At 36.7% G+C, this 24,467-nt stretch overlaps 1 protein-coding gene across 1 annotated transcript in view; it reads right to left on the bottom strand.

Annotated features, from left to right (window-relative positions):
* The window catches only part of LOC122526281 (zinc finger protein squeeze-like), a gene marked incomplete at its 3' end in the record, with an annotated part of 99,494 nt that overhangs the window by 56,125 nt on the left and 18,902 nt on the right, over positions 1 to 24,467 (bottom strand). The window contains 2 exon segments of the mRNA XM_043649592.1: positions 9,136 to 9,187; positions 9,271 to 9,339. Of these exon segments, the coding sequence (XP_043505527.1) occupies positions 9,136 to 9,187; positions 9,271 to 9,339 (121 nt within the window).

Raw genomic sequence — 24,467 nt, 5'->3', positions numbered from 1 at the left:
TGGTGGTGGTGGTGGTAGTGGTAAAGAGGGAGGGAAAGTAAAAAATTAAGAAAATAAGAAAAACAGAGAAGAATCTTGTAAATTGCTTTATAATATGGCTCGGCTACGGCCTCTCTGGAATTTCCGATCGTTCCGATGATTTCTAATGATATATCTTACAGAAATTTAGCCGCGAAAGTTACCATTTAAATAATTCTTCATTTTTTTTCTTTTTTTCTATCTGCTCTTTACGAACAATTACTATTAATTACTTAATTATTGATATCTCGGGACGAGCATATAAGGAAATAAAAGAAAGAAAGAGAGAGAGAGAGAGAGACGTCGGAAATACAGGATGTCTTAAAAGTTGCTTTATCAAAAAAAAAAACAATCTTTATTCGATTAGAATCTTTCGTTTTTCATTAAAAGGACATGCTAATCTCCGTAATGTTAAAAAAATCAAACAACGATAGGGTAGGAATTCCACGATTCCACTATTTCAAATACCTGGCTAAGAAATAAATTTCTAATTTTGTTATTTTTATCGACTACCATTGGGGCCACCCTGTACACGCGTGAAACGCGACTAACGCGAAAGGAAATAAACTTAAAAAAAAGAAAAGAAAGAAAATCGAAAAAAAGGAATAGAGCAAAAATAGAAAAGAAGGATAGAAATGATTATACCATCGTTGATTATTATCTTCTAAAGACTTATCGTTAGTTAGCAGAAGTTCACGACCTGTTTAATAACGAACGATGCAACGTCATCTTCTTATTACACGTTGAAAAAGATAAAAGACCGATTGTAAAATGCGATTACGGAAGCATGGCAAATTTCCATAACGATTAGATTTAACGATCGAGATGATTCTTGATCTTCTATTACTAAGAAATTTGATCTAATATTTCTTTTAACGTTATTGATAAATATATATGTTCGCGATATATTTAATAATGATTTAAATAATGACGTAGAAGATTAAAAGTATAAGAAGAAGAAGAAGAACAAGAACAAGAACAAGAACAAGAAGAAGAAGAAGAAAAAGATGTGATTGGATTTCAAATCAATTTTCCCCTTTTTTCTCTCTCTTGATTTCTTTAAAATAATATTTCATAAATAATCTTTTAGAGGATGATAGATAAGTCGAAACGATTAATCGGAAAACGTTAGAACGAAAATCTACGAAAAAGACGTCTGCCAACGTTTTTTGTCTCGATAATAATTAATCGACTTTTACGTATAAAACGTTTCCCCCCCTCCCGCCTCTCCCCCCCTTCCTTGAACCGTTCGTTTTCTGTCGTATTTTAATTCGAAACTTCTCTCCCTCTTACTCTTTCATCTTATGAGAGAGAGAGAGAAATCTTTCGGACGTTTCTGTCGATGACATTAGCGCGTTTTTTCCTCGGACTATTGTCAGTTCTTTGCAAAAAGAATTTTCGAGACAGACTGACGTTCAAAAAATGAAATCAAAAGCATCGTTCAGAATGGCAAGGTCGTCTCGTTGCTTCTATCTTTCTATCTTTATCTCTCTCTCTCTCTCTCTCTCTCTCTCTCACACACACATTCAACGTAAAAGATCTTCTATCAAGCAGGATAAAAGATTTTCAAAAATATCGCGACGATTGGACTCGACGCGAGTAGTATTAATATTCTTGAAATCTTCCTATTTTGCATTTAACACACGACTAACGAACGTGCGCATATGCGTGTTCACGTGTGAGGAAAAAGAAGAGGGGGATGGGGTGGGGCGGAGTGGGGTGGGGTGGGTTGAGGTGAGGCGAAGTGCAAAGGAAATATAATCTAGGGAAATAAATATAAAACGACGAGTTGATACCGGTATCCGAGTAAATTACTTCGTCATTGAGAAATGCATAGTCAGTTGACAATTAATTAGTAATCGAGATCTAGGAAACGAGATTACTCTATTTTTTTTTCTTTTTTTTGAAAATAATCGATCTATTAATATGTGTTTCGATGTGAAAAAAAAGAAAGATAAGAAAACGAATAAAAAATACAAAAAAATAAACGCGTTCTCTGTTTTCCAAATATCGCTGTATTTTTTTTTTACGTTGGTGGAAGAAAAAAAAAATACCGGACAAACAATGAATAAAGTAAAAATAAAGTACAAATAAAAAGGGAACTTTTGACGACGAAGACGATCGTAATTTGAAGATGCAGAGATGCATCCTTATTCTATTCATTTTAGTTCGTAATAATATTTTTTGTTCTTTTTTCTCTCTTGATCGATACAAAAGATCTTTCCCGTTAGGATTTTTACAAGAGTTACGTCGTGTAAATCGAGTGCCGGTAGTTCATCGGTAACGTTTCGAGTAAGGTAGCAACACGCGAGTAACGTTGTATAAAATCCACGAACGATGTCGTAAAATCTATGAGTGTGGGTTTTTACCGATGGTAAAATCTTTGGAAAAGCTATCGAATCGAGAGGAGAGAGAGAGAGAGAGAGAACAAACATCAAGGCGAGGTAGAGAAAAAAATCGTAAAACACCTAAAGTACCTGGTCTCAGACGAACGGCAGACATTTCTTTCATTGACGAACGTAAAAAAAAAAGAACAAGAAAGATACGTACACTCGTTATTTTTTTATCTCGATTAGAATCACCCAAAAAAAAATCAAAAGAATAAACGATTTCTGTAATTAAATAAATTAAATAAATTTGCGAATAATATTATAATAGAAAATTAAAAAAGAAGAAAAAAAGAAATATAAGACGAAAGGAGTAATTTGTAAGATTTCGTTGGATATTCGCGAGGAAATATTGGAAACAAGAAAAAAAGAGAAAAATTAAATACGAAAGTATTATTATTAGATCGAATAAAAATATTTGTAGAGATAAAGAGAAACAGAGAAAAAGATAGAGATGGATAGAGAGTAGAAGTATATTATCTGGTTAAAGACTCGGTACTTTTGTGTACGTTATGTCCGGGGGCACTGCAGATCGTTTTAATTGGCTATAAACTTTTGTCGTGTATGTCGCAAAAACGTGAAATACAGCTATCAGACGGGAGTAAACTCTGCCTCGAAAACAGTTGCTCTTTATCTCTCTCTCTCTCTCTCTCTCTCCCTTTATTTCATTCTCTCTTTCTCACTTATTCGCGAATTCCGTGTCTCTTTTTCATTCACGCGTTTCTCTAACACACCGTGTACCATATTACGTGTGTGCATATACATATATATACATATACATATATATTATATACGTGTAGAAAATACGCAAACGTTCGATAAAGACCGTCTCATCTCGTTGCAGCTCGTTCATACGGGCCGTCGAGCGTTCCTGGTGTTACTCGAGTACAACAGGTGCATGAGTTTAATGCGCTGCCATCATCGTAGAACCGACGAGCGGTGTCTTTTGACTCGAAATGCGCGTCGGGTAAATCGTTTCTATCTACTCTACTACCTATGTAGTCTATTTCTTTCTCTCTTTATCATACAAGATCTAATGATTAAGTGACCTTAATAATCTTTGGTTAAGTATCTACACACACACACACACGTACACGTACACGCGTAAATGTATTTTACACGTTTATACATTTGTCTTTTTATCTTACTATCTTTCATTGTCAAAATTAGAAATAATAAAAATATCGTGAGATTTGTATGACACTCGTAAAGAAAATTGCGCGTCGAATGAACCGATCAAATTTATCGAGAAAAAAAAATATATCTTCTTCTTCTTCTTCTTCTTCATTCTTTAGTTTAGGCAAGTTGCCTGTTTCGTAACGACGTTTTTCTGCCTATTGCATTGTTAAATTGTCGCACCATCTTTTTCGTGGGCGCCTCGTACTTCTGCGGCCAATCGGTGACTTATCCCGTGCAAATCTGACGATTCTTCTGTTGTCCATTTTGCTAATATGTTCGTAAAAATATATATATATGTAAGGACAGTAGTTTTAGCTATATTGAATTTAACGCGTAAAAAATAGGTAGATAAGTTAGATCTCCGGATTAAGATAGGTTAAGGAATAAAACAGGTGACGTCAGTGCTACAAAGAAAGCAGGAGTGAAAAGATACAGAGATTAAGAGATATATGTAAGAAAATTAATCAAGAAACATGGATATTAGCATTGAATGTTGTTTCTTTGTTATTACAGGTAGGATAAATAATTAGTCTAAGTTGTTACATTATTATTTTGTTCAAAATAAAATAAAATCTTTGTTATTACAGAGAAACAATTCTACCTATTATCTACCCATAACCTGCACAATAAATAAAACATTATATATATATATATATATATTTATTGTTAAAATATGGATAGTTGAGAAATAAAAATGTCGTTAAATTTGTACGACTCGTAATGAAAATTGTACGTCAAATGAACCGATCAAATCTTTCGAGAAAATATATTTTTATATACATATATATAAAGAGTATTATTTAACGAGCGAATACGATAATGAGACAAAGACGCAAAGGAATAGCCTTCGGGGGGGCCTTCTAAGTGGAAACGTTGGATCATCTCGTTCGTTGGCCAAAAATTTTCGAGTCATGCGATCCGTACATTAACGAATAGTCCGGTCGAGAGAGAGGCCTGATGAGAGACCCGTTGCGCAATTTCAACGTGTCGGTGAAGAACGAACACGCCGGAGGGTGATTCTTTGAGGATCCTCTCTCTCTCTCTTTCTCTCTTTCTCTCTATCGTCGACGGTGGGCCTTGGCTGGCCCAAAGTGCGAAACGTAGGCGCGTCGCAGTCCCTTCTCGGTTAAAGAGAAATTCAACAACACGCGATGGTATAATGATCGTTCGCGCGCGACCCTTTTTCTTTTCTAAATGAAAAAAAAAAAAAACAAAAAAAAACAAAAAAACTGACAAAAATTACTTCCAATCGTATTACTTAAGATCTCTTTCCCTCCCCCCCGCCCCCACTCTTCGTCTCTTACATTACATAGTTTGTTTCTGTGGTTAGTTGAAATTTTTATTGCAAATTGTTTTCTTTTTAATGTTTAGGGTGATACAACAACAACGAACCGTTGGCTGTTAAGTGTTTCATCTTTTTTCCGAGAAATAAATTATTGTTTTTTTCTAAAGGTGGATAAGGTAAACGGATATACAAAATCTGTTTATAAAAGGAACTACGTTGAATGTACTGTTAAAATTGTGCACGGTTACGCTTATTAAAGTTTTTCCTTGAAAATAATTGATAGAACGCGTATGAGGAATAATGACAAAAAGGTTTAAAAATAAATACGTTAATATACATTAATTACATATATAACGAGTTCAACTTGAAAGGATTATTTAAAACGAGTTAATTAAACAAATAGGAAAATAATGTATTGAAAAAATTCGTACCTTAAAATCGTATATGTTGGTCAAACAACGGGAATACCTTGTGTTTTTTTTTCATGTCTAACAGTCGATCATCCTTTGTTGTCCCTGTTAAAATATTTTTTAGTATCAGAATCAGTTAAATACTCATTGAAGTAAAAATAATACAAAGTAAATGACCTATTTCGAGTATTAAATAATTTCAATTTGATATTTTATTAGACGAAAATAAATGTCATCGATTGAAAGGAACGTTAAAACAATCCAAAATATTAATAGAGTACTGTACTGTATTCGATTTACCTTAATTAATTGTTAATTAATCGAAAAAATGTATATTACAATCGAAAAACACGAAGTACTAGTACGGAGCACCATCCTCTTCGAAATCCGTCGTTGAAATGCGTCATTGTCCTCTGTGAAAGTTCTTTTATTCATAGTTGTTTTCCGAAGGTTATATACGTACTACGACAATAATATTCGAGATAGATAAGATTTCCTTATAAGGAAAGTCATATAAACAACGTCTAATAAAAGTAACTTTCATAGAGGACAACGCGCCAGTCTAACGGCGGATTTCGAGCAGGAAGGTAAGACAAACGTATATTCCGTACTTTTCGATTACAATAAACGTTTCTATCGATTAATTAATCATTAATTATAATATATCGAATATTTTAAAAAACTCTACTAACATTGTTAGATTATTTTAACGTTTCCTATACAACGATGAACTTCGACTTTCTTATTTTTATCCAATAAATCATCGGAACTGATATTATTTAATATTAGATGTACATTAATAGATATGACGTTTTTAAACAAATTTACTTTGTTATTATAATTTTTAATTCGATAGATATTAAACTGATTCTGATACTAAAAAGTATTTCGATATAATTCGATTGAAATATCAATTACTTAAGATAGATAATCGAACATTCTAACGAACTCTGCTAATATTCTTGGATTATTTTAACGTTCCTATCCAAATGATGATTTTGACTTTTTCTTATTTTTATCTAATAAAATATCGGATCGATATTGTTTCAATATTCGATGTATATTAATAGATACGTCGTTTTTAAACAAATTTATATTGTAATTATTTTTAATTTAATGAGTATTAAACTGATTCTGATATTAACAAATATTTTAACAGGGACAACAAAGGATGATCAACTGTTAGACGTGAAAAAAAAAACCACAAGGTATTTCTGTTGTTTGACCAACATATATAATACGATTTTAAGATACGAATTTTTTTCAATACATTATTTTCCTATTTGTTTAATTAACTCGTTTTAAATAATCCCCTCTCAAGTTAAACTCGTTAAATATGTAATTAAAGTATACACCAACTTATTTATATCTAAACTTTTGATATTTTTCTTGGCGTATTAATTTTCAAGGAAAAATTTAATAAGCGTAACCCTGAACGAATTTTAAGTATCATTCGTACTATACATAATTAATAATTAGAAACTTGTGATATAAAACGTAACTCCAACTAATAATTACTTAATAATCAATATCATGAATTATTCCATACATAACATATATGGTATATATAATCGATTTAAAAAAAAAAAAAAAAAAAAAAACATATTTCTAACACGAATAAAATAAATTGCATGTTGATTGCTATAGATATGCATATCATTTGTATGCAACACATAGTAAGAAACGTATCTGACTAGGTGCGTTTAGCAACTCTCTCTCTCTCTCCTTCGTATAAACGATGTGTATCTCGTATTAATGTATCAAAAATAAAACAAAAAATAGAAAAAAGGAAGAAAAGAGTGAGGAGAGGGAGGAGGGGCGAAGGGGGAGGGCGTTCGACGAGGACGTAGGAAGGTCCAGCTAGTTTGCATCGTCGCGATAATGCGTATGCAAATATTTGTTCGGTTCTCACTCTACTCGTGGTACACTCTCCTGGATGTTTCTTTCTTATTTTATTTCTTTTTTCCTTTTTTTTCCTTTTTCTTTATTTTTTTTTTTCTTTTTTTTATTCTTTTATCGAGCGTGCCGCTCAGGTGCCGTAAACGAGAACCCGACCTATGCGAGTAGAGGGAACACGCGTGCCATTGGCAGTGAAAAACGTTTATGGTAACGTGCCTTCACCTTTTACGAGCAAAGACATCGATTACTCAATCCCTTCGAAGAGAACGAGGACGAACGCGAACGATCAAGAAAAAAGAAGACCGATCAAATAATCGAGAACACCAATGGCCTAAGACCTAGGTCATTGCCTACTACTTTTTACACAATTTACTATTATTTCCTGATCAAATCGTATATGGTTTATTAGAATGTAGATTTTAAACGTTTAATCAAATCAAAAAGATAATCGTATTATATATGTGTTTATTATATTATATTATATTTTTTCTTTTATTTATTTTTTTAATAAATTTAGTTTAGTTGCATCACAGATATATGTGGAATTATTATACAAATAGTCAAAAATAATAATCGTATTTTTATTAATATTTTTTTTCTCGGTCTTTTTTTTTTGTACGTATAATATTTAGATAAATTTATAACGTGATATATTTTGAGTATAATTTAGTTGCATTATAAATAATAATCGTATTTTTATTAATAATAATCGTAAAAAATAATAATCGTATTTTTATTAATATTTTTTTTCTCGGTTTTTTTTTTTTGTACGTATAATATTTAGATAAATTTGTAACGTGATATTTTGAGTATAATTTAGTTGCATTATAAATACGGTGCGTTCTAAAGATCATTTTATCGAAAAATGGCAAATATTTATTTTCGACGAGTATTTGGGAGTTTCACCATTACGAGCCAATGCTCTTTTTTTTCTTTTTCTTTTTTCTCGAACAATTTTATTTCGATTTAAATAAATACAATGAAATCGCGTACGAGTCTTGATTTATTTTAAAACGAATAAATACTTGAAAAATATTAACCATGAAATCTAAAAAACTTACATTAGACGAAATAAGATGGATATATGGAGAGTATTACTTCAGAGTTACTTCCATAGTATTTGCATAAACGGATAAAACTCATCGTACGTTCTTTCATAACTTTATCCATACAAAAGACACATTTCAATTGCGTCATATTATTTTTACATCACAGTATATGTAAATGTCGAGAAGACAAAAAATTTTCTAAAAGTCTTTCTTTTTTCTTTCTTTTTTTTTTTTTTTTATTTCTTTTATTTCTTTTTTCAAATATTCTCCAACAAAATTCGAAGTTAATAGAAAAGAAGACGAGAGAATCTAATTAAAAAAAAGTAGACGAATACTATGCGAGAAAAAGAGGAATGAAAAGGAAAGGAAAGGAAAGGAAAGGAAAACGTAACTGCAACAGGTGAAGTATAAAACTCGAGAGTAGATGTTAGAAAGGTGTAAAATGTATTTAAGGTTGTTACTATTCCTACCGAGTAGCCTAAACTCGAAAAGATCGATTAGCAAATGAAAGAGAGAGAGAGAGGGGAGGGTGATAGGGGTGTTAAAATATCTTGGTATCGTTCGACAATAAATTTACGTTCGCACGTACTTTTTGCTTTGGCCTTAAACTCTTACTCCTACTTATTCTCTCTCTTTCTTTCTCTTGCTAACTCACTATCCTAATCGGTGATCTTACATCACGGATGCAAAGTCACGACCGGTTTCGAGAAGGAACTCGACTTCGAATCGAGTGTTTACATTGCTTTACAAGCGTGTATGAGAAATCTCGAAATCGATCAAAGGTTGTCTCGACTATTTAAAACGTGATTCCGAATGATCTCTGTTCGAAATTGAAAGAAGGAATAAAAAAAAAAAAGAAGAAGAAGAAGAAGGAAAGATAAACGACAAAATGATAGAAGTTTACTCACCTTTCTGTAGTTGACCATGATCCGCGTTCATTTTCGCCTGTAACAAAAAGTGCTGCGCTTCACCAAGTAGAATTAGCACGAGGCTCGCATATATTCGAGCTATTCTACTGAAATATTTTCAAGTTGGTTACTAACCTCGTAACCTTGTTTCGTTCCTCGACCGCCGCCCCAGTAATCGCTTTCCTTGTCGTGAGGATTGCATTGCTGTAACATATCGAATAGAAATTTACGTGTCGATAATTTTTTACCAAACATTCGACAACGTTTTAGATATTTTATCGCATTTTTCGTCAATAGTTGTTTCGATAAAATTATAGATTGGTATATTAGTCGATTCAAAGCAATAAATTCATTGTGTCAATGTTTCTATTAATTAATCGATACGTAATTTGATAATATGAATTTATTTTAAACGAATTTAACTAAAATAATGTATATTTATCTATCTTGTTGTTTTGACATATAATACGAGAACAACGAAATTTTGTATCTAAAACTACTTCGCATATAAGAAAAATGGCGAAACGTTTTTGGTGTTAGTGTCGTCCTCCTCCCCTGTAAACGTGCGAAATGTTCACCGTCTCGAAATAGAGAGAAAGAGAGATGGAGAATGATGAAGAAGAGAAAGGAACGTGGGGGTGGGGGGTGGGGACGGGGGAAAGAACTCGAGGAGGAATAATTGGCGCGAGTTAGAGACACGAACGAGGACGACGAGTTGGTGGTGGGAAGGGGTGGGAGGCGGTGAAGCGCGATGCTCGGGGTAGGGGACGCCCCCACCTCCTCCACCGGGTGGCAGCAGGGTGGCAGCAGGGTGAGTCGGTCTAGACACAACACAGACGAGGGTGGCGGGCCTGTGACCTTGGGCATCACTCGGCCTTCTATAGAGATAAACGAGCCAACCCCGCCGAACGAACGAGTACGACAACCAACGAGTACGATGAACGAGAATCTCTTTAACGAATTCATTCTTACATATATCCTTGTTTAAAAAATATCTTATTTCGTTATTATTTTATTTGTAATATAAAACTGTCCTGTTCCAGCCGTTTCTATTTAATTTTTATTAAATACGTATATATCTTAATTATATATTTATATATTATTTAATATTATTATTTTTAGAATTAAGTTACACAAACGAAATGATATCTTTTTGTTTTCCTTTAAACAATTTCGATACGTGCATACAAAACCTGTCGGAAAACGCGTTTTCTAATTGAATACTTTTTTGGGGGTTTTTTTCCCTCTCCCAGCCCCGTTTCTATTTTCTCGTTTTTATTTTTTTTTTTAAAGATACTTGGGGACATAATTTGTTCTATATTTGTTAACGTATATGAAGAAAAATTAGTATCCCCGTTGTACGAGGCGTGTGTATAGCGAAAAATTATTTTTTAAAAAAGAAATGTTAATTTTTTCTTTTTCCTTTTTGTCTTCCTTTTTCTTTTCTTTTTTTTTTTTCTTTTCTTCTCCGGAATGTAAATATTAAAAGAATGTAAAACAGGTTTTTTTTTCTCGCGTCATCTTGTTTTCTTTTTTCTTTGATTTTTCTTTTTTTTCTCGGCTATGAAAATTCGTTCTGAATCTATTAACATATATGAAAAAATTATTGTGTTATTTTAAGCGGAAGAAAGAAATAAAAAAAGAGGTTAATAATGATTTTTCATTAAAGTAAATATTAAAATAATATAAAAAAAACTTTTATTTATATTTTAAATACCGTAATCAACGTATTCTGTAAATAGATATTAGCATAAAAACGTAGAAAAATGATTAAGATCCGTATCAAATGTTTGATCGCAGAAAATTTGAGAAAGAAATATTTCTAATAGAATAGAAAATAATTTTCTTTTTCTTTTTTCGTGTAAAATTTGTCAACGAACAAACGTAAATCCTTCGAACAAATGTAATCAAAATCTTGCAAAATATTTGAATAAAAAAAAAGAATTAAATTCTATTCGAGCACAAGATGCGGAATTTCACGGGTTCTTGAGAAGGGAAAAAGCCTGGTTCGGTGTGAAAACCTAGATACAAATCATTTCGAATTTGTCATTGATAAAATATAACAAATGTAAAACTAATGAATTGCTTTTCACAAAATTACCGTTCATTTTCGAGTAGATTGACGAATCGGTTTATTGCTATCAAGTGTGTCCAATGGTGTCGTCGAAAGGGAGAGTATGGAGTGTTAGCGGGAGGACCCTTTTAAAGGGATTCTACGGCATAGCCATTTAAAGACGACCCTGTTTCCCTTCTCACGACCTCCTAAACCGCAGCCAACGCTCGAATGAAACGACCAAACGACCCTCCGTATCTCGCGGAACCTTGCGTGTGGTCATGTTACCTATCTATCTACCTATCTCTCTCTCTCTCTCTCTCTCTCTCTCTCGTTCTCTTTCTGTTATGTTTCTCACCTTTCGCGGTCGAGAAGCCGATAAACTACAACAAGTCCAAATGTCATGATCGAACAGACGGTATTTTTTCGTCAAATATTATCGTAAATATCATCTAATCTTATATATCAAATTGTTAATTAAAAATGTTTCATCATTTGTTTGTATTTTTTTACGATAAATTCAATTCGGATGATCCAACGGATGCGCGTGTTTTAAAAATTGTCCGTCGTTATTTACGTTTAGAAGACAAGTGTTAAAGTAATATATAAATTAGAACGAGTCGACACTTTTTGACGTTTTAAAGGACAACACAGAAGGGTCCGGTTTTAGAAAAAGGGCAGTGATCCTAAGTTTTTCTTCGCGCTACAGGTGGCCCTCGTAATCGTCTCCGATTCTTGTGAGAAAAAAAGAAGAAAAAAGATGTTCGAATGAAGAAGAAGGTTATGCATTTTTGCTGGAAAGTTGGACAGTTTTCTTTTTCTTCTTCCTTCGTCATTTTCCTTCTCTCTTAGTTTCTTCCCCATTCGATACTAAGCAGAAAGAAGAATCTCTGGAGAGGTTCTCACCCTCGCGGGAAATCGAGGATAGCAAGAGAAAAAAAAAAATAGAAAAATTGAGAAGAGCTTCGTGCAATGACCGAGAAAGAAAGAGAGAGAAAGAGATACAGTTTTTCCGGACAGATACCGGAAGTTGGCGTCCGTGCGATCTATTTCTATTTTAAAAATGAGGAGCGAGGGGAACGAAAAAAAGAAGAAGAAGAAGGAGAAGAAGAAGAAGAAGATGATGCAGTAAGGTGGAGCCCTTGTAAGGAGACGCTTTTTAAATCCGACGGTGTGATGCCAGATGGTTCCCTTTGAATCGAACGTAAAATGTCTAAAATTGGATCTGAAATAAATGTTAGCGAAGATGACTCGGAAAGAGAGGAGAGGAGAGGAGGGGGGGAGGTTGAGTGTGGGAGATTTATAAAAAAAAAAAAAGAAAAAGGAATAGAACGGAAAGAGGAGGACGTAACTTCGGCCTAGAGATTAAAACAAATCGCAAAATTTTTGCGTAAATTTTCTTCCAAACTTACGACTTCTCTTTTTATTGTTTTTTCTGTTATTTTTTTTTTTCTTTTTGTTTTTTACCCAGATATTGTACGAACACGAGTAAATAGTAGAAAGACAAAAAAAAAAAAAAAGATAGGAACAAAATAAATAAATAAAAACAAAACGTCGAATACATTGAATAGAACTTTACTCTTTCATTGGTAGGGCTCGGTTTCGTTCGATCGAATTCTATCGTCGGAATACTTTTAACACACAGAGTCGACTTTCTCCCGGTCGTTTTTCTTTCTCTTCCTCGTTCGAATGAAACATTGTCATCAAAAACGAAAAGCGACTCCCGACTAGACTCTATTTACCAAAACGGAACTCACAAAGTCAAAACGAAATGAAAGCTATAGGAGGTTCGGTTGGATGATATTCGCGTATTCGGGTGGTACGACAGTGTAAAGTGAATAAGGGTAGCCGACTAACGTTCAACGAGATCCTTCTTTTTCCCTTTTCTTTTTCGTTCGTGCTTCTTTTTCTTTCCATTCCTTTTAATTTTTTCCAAAATTTATATTATTTCAAAAGAACATTAAAACGAAACGAGACCTCTTATATATATATATATCAAATTTATACTAATAAAATATATTAATGATAATCGTATACGTAAATAACAATTTTTCAAAGTGTCGTTCGCAAGCCTGACGATACATAAGACCGAACCAATTTCCGTACGAACATCTATCAAAAATTCATTCAAATCAGTTAAGTAACACCACGAATATAGTAGTATGTAACTGAGTTTATGATATAGTAAAAAAGAAAATACATTCGGAGAGTTTTGAAAGTATTTGCTCGAGTGAAAGGGGGTTTCCATCGAAAGGAAAGGTTTGAGGAACCTTGATTTATACGTGTATAAAATATTTGATAAAAACAAATTAGTTTTTGACGAATTATCGAGACTTCGATCGGTGACGATATTAAAATGACATTTGCAAATAACTGCGACGACCAAAGAGAGAGAAGAAAAAAAAATGGAATAAACACGGAAAAGGATAAAGTAAAAGAGGAACGTATCCGTCCACCCCCCGCCCCCTCACAAAAAGAAGAGAAAAAAAGAGGGATAGAAGATAGGGATTGGTTGGTAATTTGCAATTAGAAAGAAACTCGAGGTTCGTTCTGGGTTTGTGGTCCGTCTCGAAACTCGACCCAATAATTTTCATCTCGGCATCAACGCACAACGATATCCGCTTTAAAGTACTTTCCGCCGTTCTAACCGTATCGAGGTAGGAGTCTAGCTGGCGGTAACGACTACGGCAACAGCCCTTAGGCGCATCCACTGCGAGCTGGCAACTCTCTCTCTCTCTCTCTCTTGGGAAAAAAAAAAAAAAAAGAAAAGGAAAGAAAAGAAAAGAAAAGAAAGAAAGATAGAAGGAAGGAAGGAGAACGAGGAGAGAGAAAAGGGGTGGAAAGGGGGTGCGAGGGAGTAGAAAAATAAAGGGAAGAAAAAGGGAAAAATGTGGAAAGAAGAGATAGAGATGGGATATAGAAAGAGAAGAGGAGAGAGAGAGAGAGAACACTCGGATTGGTAATCCAACCTACCGCGAGCAGCTCGAAGGGAAGATAAAGAAAAGAAAAAAAATACATTTTAGCTCGCATCCAGGCACCGCAGCGGCGCTTCGCCATCTCTCTCCCTCTTCCATACTTCTTTTTCTTTTCGTCTCTCTCTTTTTGCCTTATCCTCTCTTCATCTCCTTCCTTTTTCCTCCGCAAGCGTAGGTGGTCGGACCGATAGTCGAGAGAACGTCCCGATAGCAAAAGGACGCCGACGCCCGGCGTCGGTGGGTGGCTGGGTGGTTAGGTATGTAGGTAGGTAGATAGGTAGGTAGGTAGGTAGGTGGGTAGGTAGGTAGGTAGGTAGGTAGGGTGGTCGGAGTAGAAAGAAAAAAAAAAAAACAAGAAGAAAGAGAGAATCAAAAAGATAGAGTAGGAACCGCGGTGAGGGGGGGGTGGAAAGTGCTGGAGGAGGAAAAAGAAAGGAGCTGCTGCGGTGGGATGAGGGAAAAAACGGGGGGAGCGGGCCGGGCGGAGAAGGGACGCACGGCGGATGGGGAGGAGGATGAGATGGGGCGAAGGGGGTTGGCAGGGAGGGAAGGTACGTTCGCCGGCCCGGTGGAGGAGTACCGAAAGAGGTTAAAAAAAATGCGGGAGCCGAGAAAACGGGAGGAAAAAATCGGCCAGTCTCTCTCCTCCGAGAGAAGAGAGGAAAAAAGAGGGAAACGGGGGGGGAGAGGGAGAGGGAGAAGGAGGGAGGGACTGGCCACGGGAGCAGGACGGGTAGACGTACGTACGTACGTATAAATAGTGTGGGCGAAATAAAGAAAGAAAGAGAAAGAAATGGAAGAGGAAGGAGCGAGACGGGGGGGGGGGAAGAGCGGGTAAATGTGGATGGTGGAGGAGTCGGTGGAAGGAGGAAAAGGAAGGAGGAGGAGGAGGAGGAGGAGAATAAGGGGTGGGGAATAAGAGGGCACATCGTGCACATGCGTGACCGTCCGTCCGTCCGTCCGTTCGCGTACGAGGCGGCGTGTATTGATCAGCCAAAGAGCGCCACGACGCCGGGCGTCCTTTCTGCGAGCCTTGCTTTTTTCGGCACGGTGGCGGTGGCGGTGGCGGTGGCGGTGGCGGTGGCGGCGGCTTGCGCCCCGAGAAAAAGACGGGCGGAGACGGAGGGTGATTTTCTCTCGCGAGGCTGCCTCCTGGGGGCGCCACGACCTAGCCCAACGGACGCCGCGAACGGACGCCGAACGGACGCCGAACGGACGCCGACGGACGCCCTGCGTGACGTCACTCCCCTCTCCCGGTCCCCCTTCAAACCCTTTTCTCGCCCTTACCCTCAACCCTCAAAGCCTCGATCACCGACGCGACCGGCGTCGCGACGACCTTACACTGCTCTCTTCTATTCCGAAGGATTATAGGCGGATCCGTAGAAAAAGATTTTTACCACCCTTTGCCGCGTTCCTTTGACGACGATGAAACAACGACGGGCGTCGTTCCATTCGATCCTTTCGTTTCTTCTTTTTTTTCTTTTTTTTTAAATTATCCTCGCTCGAATCGATTTTTTCTTTTCTAATTCGATAACAAATTATTCTAAGAATCTTTGTCTTTTTTTTTTTTCTTATTTTTATTCGATCAACCGAGCGGATAAATATCTTATTTTTCTTCTTTTTTCTTTTTCTTTTTTTTTATAGAAAAGAATAAAAAAAAAATCCAGTTACCGTGTTTTACCTCCCTTCGAAATGTTTTCCTTCCAATAAATACTTCTTCGAACGTTCTTACGTTTCTCTGTTCTTTTTTCTTTTTTTTCTTTTTTTTCTTTTTTCTCTTTCATCATTCTTCCTTCCTTCCTTCACTTCCTCCCACACTTTGTACTCTTCTTCTTCTTCTTCTTCGAAAGAACTCGAAACGAGGCAACGAGAACTGTAGTAGTAACTACGAACGTTCAGCCCTTGTTATTCCACTCTCGAGCGTTTGCAAGTTGTCAAGGGTGCGCCCGTTTCGCGCATTCTTTAATTTAAGTCTTGGTTACATTTGCGATTTACCGTGGCTAACGATAGGGCGTCAAATATTTTCTCGCAAACGTGTGAACGAAATTAAAGGGAAGAAAAATATTCCGTAATTCCCCCCACTCCCCGCCCGCCCCGCCCCGCCCCGCCTGCCCCCAAACAAAAAAGAAAAAAAATAATAAAAGAATAAAATAGAAAGATGTAATCGAGACGAGCTTAACGAGCGTTAAATCGTTTCATCGAAGACGAGGAGGTAACTTTAAATACTTGCGGTTTTTCTTCGAGAAAGATAGACAGAGTGAAAGAGAGAAAGGGAGAGAGAGAGAGAGAGAAAGAAAGAGGGTGAATGTCTCCAAGGAACTTGATATCTTCACAGAAAAGGTTGGTTACAGAGGAGGAATGGCCGAGAGGTCTGAAAAAACTTCGACCTCGAGTTTCTCGCGAGTATCGGCGACTCTCGGTTAAGGTGGTGGTGGTGGTGGTGGTGTTGATTGTGATGGTAGGACGATGGTGTACGCTCGTTCGTCAGCCAGTAGACGAGAAGATCCAATGTTTGGAGAGGACTACTTAATTCCTAATACCTACTAAGGGCGATGCACTAACGATCTCTTCTCTCGCTATCCACCTTTTAGCCTGATCATCTTTCGAGTGAGTTGCGTAAGCAGATACATCACGATTCATCTCAATTTCATCCTTGTTACGAAGTATGTTGAACGATTAATATGTTAAATACAGAATAGAGAATTCGATGGCATTTTATTCGTCAAAATTCGTCGAATATTTGATTATCATCGATTCGATGAAAGAAAATGAAACGAAATGAGAAACGTAAGGTAGATGATATTTTGAAAATATTAAAAAATTAAAAAGAGAATTTTCTCTCTCTTAGAGTTGTTATTTATTACTCGGTCACACCGAAATATTTCGTAGAGTCGACGAAGCGAAAGAAAAATGGTGTCTTCATCTTCTTCTTTTTTTTTGGTTATAGCAATCCGATCACGGAGTCGAATTTCGAGTCTGACAGTAGAGAACCGAAGATCGAAGGGGACCACAACTATACGAGTTAGTTGTTAGTTCTCGAACGATTCACGGCGAGGCTTCTGATAAATCGTCAGCAGCTGCCAAAACTAGCTTTTCAAGGGTTACAAGAAGAACACGTGGGCTTCGTGCCGTAAAGAACCCTGGAAAGAATTATTTTGACTGTTGATCTACTTGGACACCGACGCATTTTCTTTATCCTTTAGCGATCTTAAATGGCTGCAGGATGCAGCTTCCCCCCATCGACATTTCATACAGAATTTTCTTCGCCAATTGAATTCGAGAATTACGTTTACTATCTCAAAATTGAAAAGAAAGAAAAATGAAATAATAAATGAATAAACCAAGGAGGAGGAGGAGGAGGAGGAGGAATAAAGTTTACACGAGTTTATATGTAATTCTAAAAATAAGACGAAGAAAAGCTAAGAAAATACAAGTAAAAAGAAAATTGTACGAATCGATAATATCGAAGTAACGGATTTGGATAGGTCTTAGAATATAGTGCGTCATATAAAATGAATATTATTCCTTCGTTACAGGTTTAAAACTCAATGAACTAACGTCGAAACATTTAGATGCTCTTAAGCTTTATCAGTGAAAAGACGCGTTCAAAGTAGATTATAGTGACTCGAGAATCCACTCCTTTCCCTTTCCCTTCATTCAAGGGAATGTACATGAAACACACATGTGTTCCCACAGGGTGTCGAGACTGGTATCGCTTTCGTAGCTGTTTCTTTTTTTTTTTCTTATATATATATATATATTATTTTTTTTTGTTCACTGAACTTAGAAAGGCCTAAACGACGAGACACGAAGGGTGGGCCAATGACGCACATGTGGTCTGTATCACGTTCCTTCTCCTTCTCATTCTCATTTATTCTCTCTCTCTCTCTCTCTTTCTCTCCCTTTATCTATCTATCTACTCGGAGACAGACGAGAAGGAAGGAGAGAGAAAAAGGGGGGAATAGAGAGTGATAAAATTCAACAGTTGGCTCCGAATGGGGGCTTCCCACTCTCTCTCTCTCTCTCTCTCTCTTCCTCTCTCTCGTTCACTCGTTCGGTCTCTTCACGCTCTTGGAAAACTCGAATGCAGTGGCTTGATAACTGATCGGGATTTACGTGCCAACGTTTCGCCCGTGGGGGCTATCTGCCAATGAACTATTTTCAAATTATCGATTGTGTCGAAAATTCTTCCAAAAAAAAATAAAAAAAAGAAACGTTGTCCGAATTATTTCAAAATATCGAATATCAGATTAACGTCATATTTTATACGCTTTTTATTTTATTATTTACATCGTAGTAATAAATCAAAATGCGTACTGCATTGTAATTATTTTATACGTGTAATACGAATGGTAGTACTATCAAAATTGTAATACGTAAAAAGAAAGCTCTTCTCGTCAAATTAAGTAAAAATAAAGTGTCGCCGCCGCTGTGAACAACTTGTTAAAAAACTCTCTCTCTCTCTCTCTCTGTCGCTTTTTTACAAAGAAGACAAATCTTTTCTTGTATCCTTCTGTTTAAGTTGGGGGCTGGCGCAACGATATGATCGTTGACCTAAAACCGTGGAGTAAAGGTAGACGTGGTCGCGACGAGTTTAAGGGTTGCCAACGAGAAAGAGAGAGAGGGAGGGAGGTAGAGGGAGAGAGAGAGGCAACGGGGTAAGAGATCTGACCCAGACGAGTTTTTCCGACGGTTTCCCGGGGGTTTCTCCTATTTTTCTCGCTCGTAACGTCGTGCGGTGTGTGCGCTCGGGTTCTGCAGACAATTCGCAGTAAAATTTTTACAGCCGGCCCTCTTTTCCCCCTCCCCCTCTCCTCCTCCTCCTTCTTTTTCTCGTCGGCCCCTTCTCTCCCTCTTCGTCCCGCGTCCCTCCTCACCCCTAGAAACCCCTGGCCCACCACCCCACGTCGTCCGCGACAGCGACAGCAGCAGCAGCAGCAACGGAGGAGCGAGTTGGTACGAGGGGGGTGGAATGGAAGCAAACGGATGAAGTGGGGTGGGTTTCGGGTGATGGGGGGTGAGTTTTGGGGTGGCGAGGTTCAGACGCGCGGAATGGCCGCGGCCTGCTCGCGGAAACACATAAACCTATACGTTCTGGCTGTCTACCTACGATCTCCAATCTCCTCATCCTCCTTCTTCGTCTCCACGTACATGACTACTACTACTACTACTACTACTATTACTACAGCAGCAGCAGCAGCAGCTTCTCCTTCTCCTTCTCTTCATTCTCTCTCCAGACGCATTTCGCCGTCTCTCTACTTTATTCGACCTTTTTACCATTTTTCATATTATATTTATCTCTGGTTCACCTTCGAGTATCTCGTTATAGTTTTACGTCGAGAGACGAGAAATACTGCTGCTGCACTCTCTCTCTCTCTCTGTTGCATTTTTTTGTTGCATCGGAGGGGCCTTCTTCTTGTTCTTTCGATATAGATTGAAATGTTTTTTTTTTCTATCATTTTTATCCCTTTTTTTTTCCTTCCTTTGATTTACTTTGCTTTGCTTTGCTTTGATTTGATTTCATTTGATTTCATTTGATTTCTCTTCTTTTTCGTTTATCTTTGTTTTCTTACGTATTGCTATCGGCATTATTTTTAATTATAATTATATATATATAAGAAGAGAAGAATACAATTTATTATTCTACTTTCGTATATCCTTGTTTTAACGTTCGATGCATCCCTTTCTCTCTTTATTCTTAACCCTTATCTCGAATTATTTCATTTTTGTGTCGTACCAAACCGAAAGAGTATATTTTTTTCTTTGGTTCACTTTATCCTCCTATCTTCTTCGCACGAGTCTACCAAAACTTCGTACTTTACATTCGAGTGCTCGTTATAGATTTATCTTAGTAAAAGAAATTTTTTTTTCCTATCTTTCTATCAACAACCTCATTTTCATACATTTCTTTTTGTTTCCCCAAACGATTCCTACATTAATTTATCTTTCTCTTTTTTTTCTTTTTTTTCTTTTAAGAAAATAATATTGTTTGTTAGATTAGATACATTATAAGAGGATAGATGGTGAATCGGTTTTCGATTTATAATAATAATGAAAAGAATGGAAAGAGAAAGAGAGAGAAAGAGAGAGAGAGAGAGAGAGAGAACGTGGGAGTTTTATTCGTTCCTCGATTGCAAATATCTTACTCTAAGAAATTCTTCCTTAAATCGCAAATAAAATTCTACCGAGTTTATGCGTCTCGTGAAGAAACTTTAGAGCAGGATCGCGGTATCCTTCGAGACTGGGCTGGACGATGAATATAACAGAGAGAGAGAGAGAGAAGATCCTAGGCCCGAAGAATAACCGCGACCTGGTCACGGAAAAACCATAAAACTCATACGTCTCCGCAGTCTATAGTTTGAATCTCAAATCTCGAATCTCCATTGTGCGTCCTTTTCCCCTATCTTCTTCACTTTTCTTTTTTTTCAAAACTATTTTGGATCGAAGAAATGAAACAAGACAAGGATCCTCGATTATATCGTCAATTATTTGTTTAATCCTTTGAGTGAATATTTTATTACTAGCGTGTTTATTTCCTATGACTGATTTTACTAATCATATCTAATAATAAATTATATTTAATAATTAAAGTTATTGTTTATTAGATAATTTTGATGTATGTGACAAGATTTTATAGAATACTACATTATTCGCATTTATATCGACGAACATAACGTAATAATAATCCCCACGTTGAGAATTTTGATCAAACGCATATTTGTATGCGTTCATAGCACTCAAAGGGTTAATTCAGAAATATTAGGAAAAAGATTATTTATTTTATTTTCTTTTGGTTTTCGTCTTTCGAGTTATCATTAATTTTTCGTTATTATTTCTAAACGAAAATATGTTAAAATTGGAAGAGAAAGGGGAAAAATAAACGAAGTAGGAGAAGAGTTTGATTTCTTTGGTCGTCTCATCTCGCGGTAAAATTTCTTCGAACGCGATAAGCGGACAAAGTCGACGAAGGATTTACGTCGGGTTAAGAAAAATCGAATCTTGACTTTTAAATTTTAACGGGTACCACGTGAGGGTGGAAAGTTAAGAAGGTCGTGATATTTATGTGAACCGATAGTCTCGGGTGTCGAAGCTGGCACGTATTATCTGAACGAAATATAACTCCCTCGAGGGTAACCCCGGGACTGGGAAAGACTTTGAAAATTGTGCTAGACAAAAAGACAACGTTTTCTTGCAATCAAAGGTATCATAAAACGTATCTCAACGTTATTGGTCGCGCCTAATATTTTACATTAATTACAAAATCTAATCGATGAGAATTTTACGCATCGAAAGAATGAAAAACAATCGAATCGTTCTGCGCTAATTGATTTTACGAATTAAAAGTTAATCGCAAAAATGTATTTGCATTCGACAATAATTATGTAAAAAATATTAACTTTGACTAAGGACGATGCGTATAATATTAAATAAAATGATTACAAACCCTTCCTCGTTTTCAGTTAACCCAAGAAAGAAAGAAAGAAAGAAAGAAAGAACAAAGTTTGAAGTCTCGTAAGTTTCGATAAAGCTTCACGGTATTTTCGATAGAAGCAGAGAGTAGAAACTCGTTTGGCAAAAATGTAGTAGGAAAAGGGCTGTGTAGGACGAGGAGGAGGAGAGTTACAGAGGAAGAGAATTATTTGAAAGAACCTCGGCGTTTTCTTTTTTCGACACTAACCGCGGGAGCCATCGAGTTCCAAGGACGAGTGGAAAGTGGAAGCTTTTCCGGATACGTCGGTGCGAGGAAAAAGTCCTTGTGCGGTGCGGTACGGTGCGGTGCGGTGCGGTGCAGTACTGTGCGGTACAGTACAGTACGGTACCGTGCGAAACGTCGACGAAAGGGTAGAACGAACCAGAACTGAAGGGTCTTTACTTGCTCGAGAAATAATTCCGTGCTATTCCTGGGTAGGTACAGTCTACTTCAACGAAATAGCTAAAAGGAAAAGGTTCCTCCTACCTCTGAAGTAATCTCTCTTATTCGATTAATTTGTGATATAATCGAGATTATCGTTAGTAGATGTTCGATCTACTTATTTTTCATCAAACTCATCGGTGCTTGAAAACGTTCAGAAACGTTCCAAAAACGTAACCCATATATAAGTAAAGCTCCCCTGTGCTTCTACGTTTGAATTTTTAAGTAGGAAGTACGAAGGGCGAATTTTCGTTTACGCTGAAACACAGGGAAAGAGGAAGAGGAGGAGAGAGAGAGAGAGAGAGGGAGTGAGAGAGAGAGAGAGGAAAAAAAAACCGTCGCAATTAACGTTAAAAGGTTCCTGGACACTTCAAACTCAAAACTCTCGTAAAATCCGTGAACCGCGAGCACGCTCGCTGCTAGTTTTCAAAAGGGCCACGTGATTCCCTTTACATCCAACTTTTCGTTTGACCGACTTTTCTGCTTCCACGACCTTAAAGGACTGAAATTTACCGACGTAGTCCTTATTTTTAGATCGACGTTTCTACATTTTCGACTTGGAATGAGAGAGAGAGTGTGCGAACGAATGTTTAACGAAATAACAAAAACAAAAAGATACAAGGTAAAAAAAAAATAAACTAACTAAATGTGTACAAAGTCGATAACGAGTTTTCCAAAAGAATAAAGAACGTAAAAAGAAAAGAAAAGAAAAATAAAAGGAAACGAAAAAGGGGAATGGAAAAGAAAAGAGAAAAAGAAAAAGAAAAAGAAAACGAAACGAAACAAAACGAAAAATAAAATGAAATAAAATAAGAGGCAAAATACTATATATAAACATATATATATATATACACTGATAATTAACAACGATGCATATAAAGCGCGCGAGCGCGCGTTTACGTATACACGTGCACATGATTAAAAAAATAACGAGATAGCAGCCTCGACGCTTCGTGAAATTCTTTCGGCGAGAAAAAGGGGGAAAAGACACGGCGAAGTGAAATAAAAAAACCAAAAGAGAAAGAAAAAATTAAAAAAAATAAAAAGTAAAGGAAACAAAGAGAGAGAGAGAGAGAGAGAGATAAAAGAAGCGCATTCGTGAAAGAATTCGAGAATAAAATGAAATTCCCTTTACCTTGGGGAAAAAATATAGGTGATCGCTTTTCCAGCGACCACCACCACCTATTCTTGACTCGATGCTCCGATAACATTTGGAAGGGATATACATATATGTATAGGTAGGTACACACGTATAACATACGTGTAGTAAGTACGTACGTACGTTGGAAAACGAATCGTGCTTCGTCGTTCTTGAAACGCGTCGAAATGAAATTCTCCGAAGGTCGGCCAACCAACCACTCTTTCGCAGGACTCTTCTTGTGCGTGTTAACCCTTTGCCCTATTTCCACTACCCATCGATAATATATATATATATATATATGTGTGTGTGTGTGTGCGTAAAATATTAAAGACGAGTTCTCTCGTTGTGCGATAAATAATTTTTAACAATAATAATAATAATAATAATAATAATAATAATGACAAATAAAACGTATAAATATAATCGAAACGTTCCCTAAATTAGATTCGTCAAATTTTGAATAAAAGATTTGATTAAGAAGCCAAAAAGAAAAAGGAAAGTAATAAAAAAAAGAAAGTAAAAATGATGAAGAAACCCTTTGTCCTAGTTTTCAAGGTCCGGGCAAGTTAAAGGAACGTTGGCGTACCTTAGCAAGGAGACTCGTCTCGCGTAGCGGAGAATAGAAGGGGTTAGAGAAGAGGGTTGATACGATGAGGCAAAAGAGAAAGAGAGAGAGAGAGGTAAAGAGAGTTGTAAGAGGGTGGTGGTGGTGGTGGTGGTGGTGGTGGTCGGGGGTGAGTAGGTCAAACTTTACGACTCTGCCGTCTAGACGTCGTTGCGCCCCGTACGCGGCAGTAAAACCGTTTTAAGGGGCTGTTTTACCGGTGCACTCGCTCGGTCCGACCTGTTCGAGCGAGAGGTGGCGAGAAAAAGGGGGATGAAAAAGGGTTTTGCGTCTAGTCTGGACGAGAAAACCACCCTCCACCCCCCACCCCCCAAGCCCCGATATCTCTCTTCTTTCTCCTTCGTTCTATGCGTTCTTGTCCTCTCGGGGTTGTCCAACTATATATATATATATATAGGTAATTTCGAAAATAAAAAAGATAAAAAGAGAAGGAAAATAAGTAGGTGACAAATAAGAGAAAGACGGATAGAAGGTAAAAATTAGATAGACGAACGTAGAACAAAAAATAGAGGGGAAGGAAATGGATGAACGAAGAGAAACAGATACATTCGGCACAAGAGAGAGAGAGAGAGGGGGATGTTTCTCTATCTTATTTTCGATCCTTTCAGAAATCGAAGTGATCTTTT

The sequence above is a fragment of the Polistes fuscatus genome, unplaced genomic scaffold, assembly GCF_010416935.1.
Source record: "Polistes fuscatus isolate 324 unplaced genomic scaffold, CU_Pfus_HIC Scaffold11, whole genome shotgun sequence".
NCBI classification, from domain to species: Eukaryota; Metazoa; Arthropoda; class Insecta; order Hymenoptera; family Vespidae; genus Polistes; species Polistes fuscatus.
This window is presented reverse-complemented; position numbering and strand designations above follow the sequence as displayed.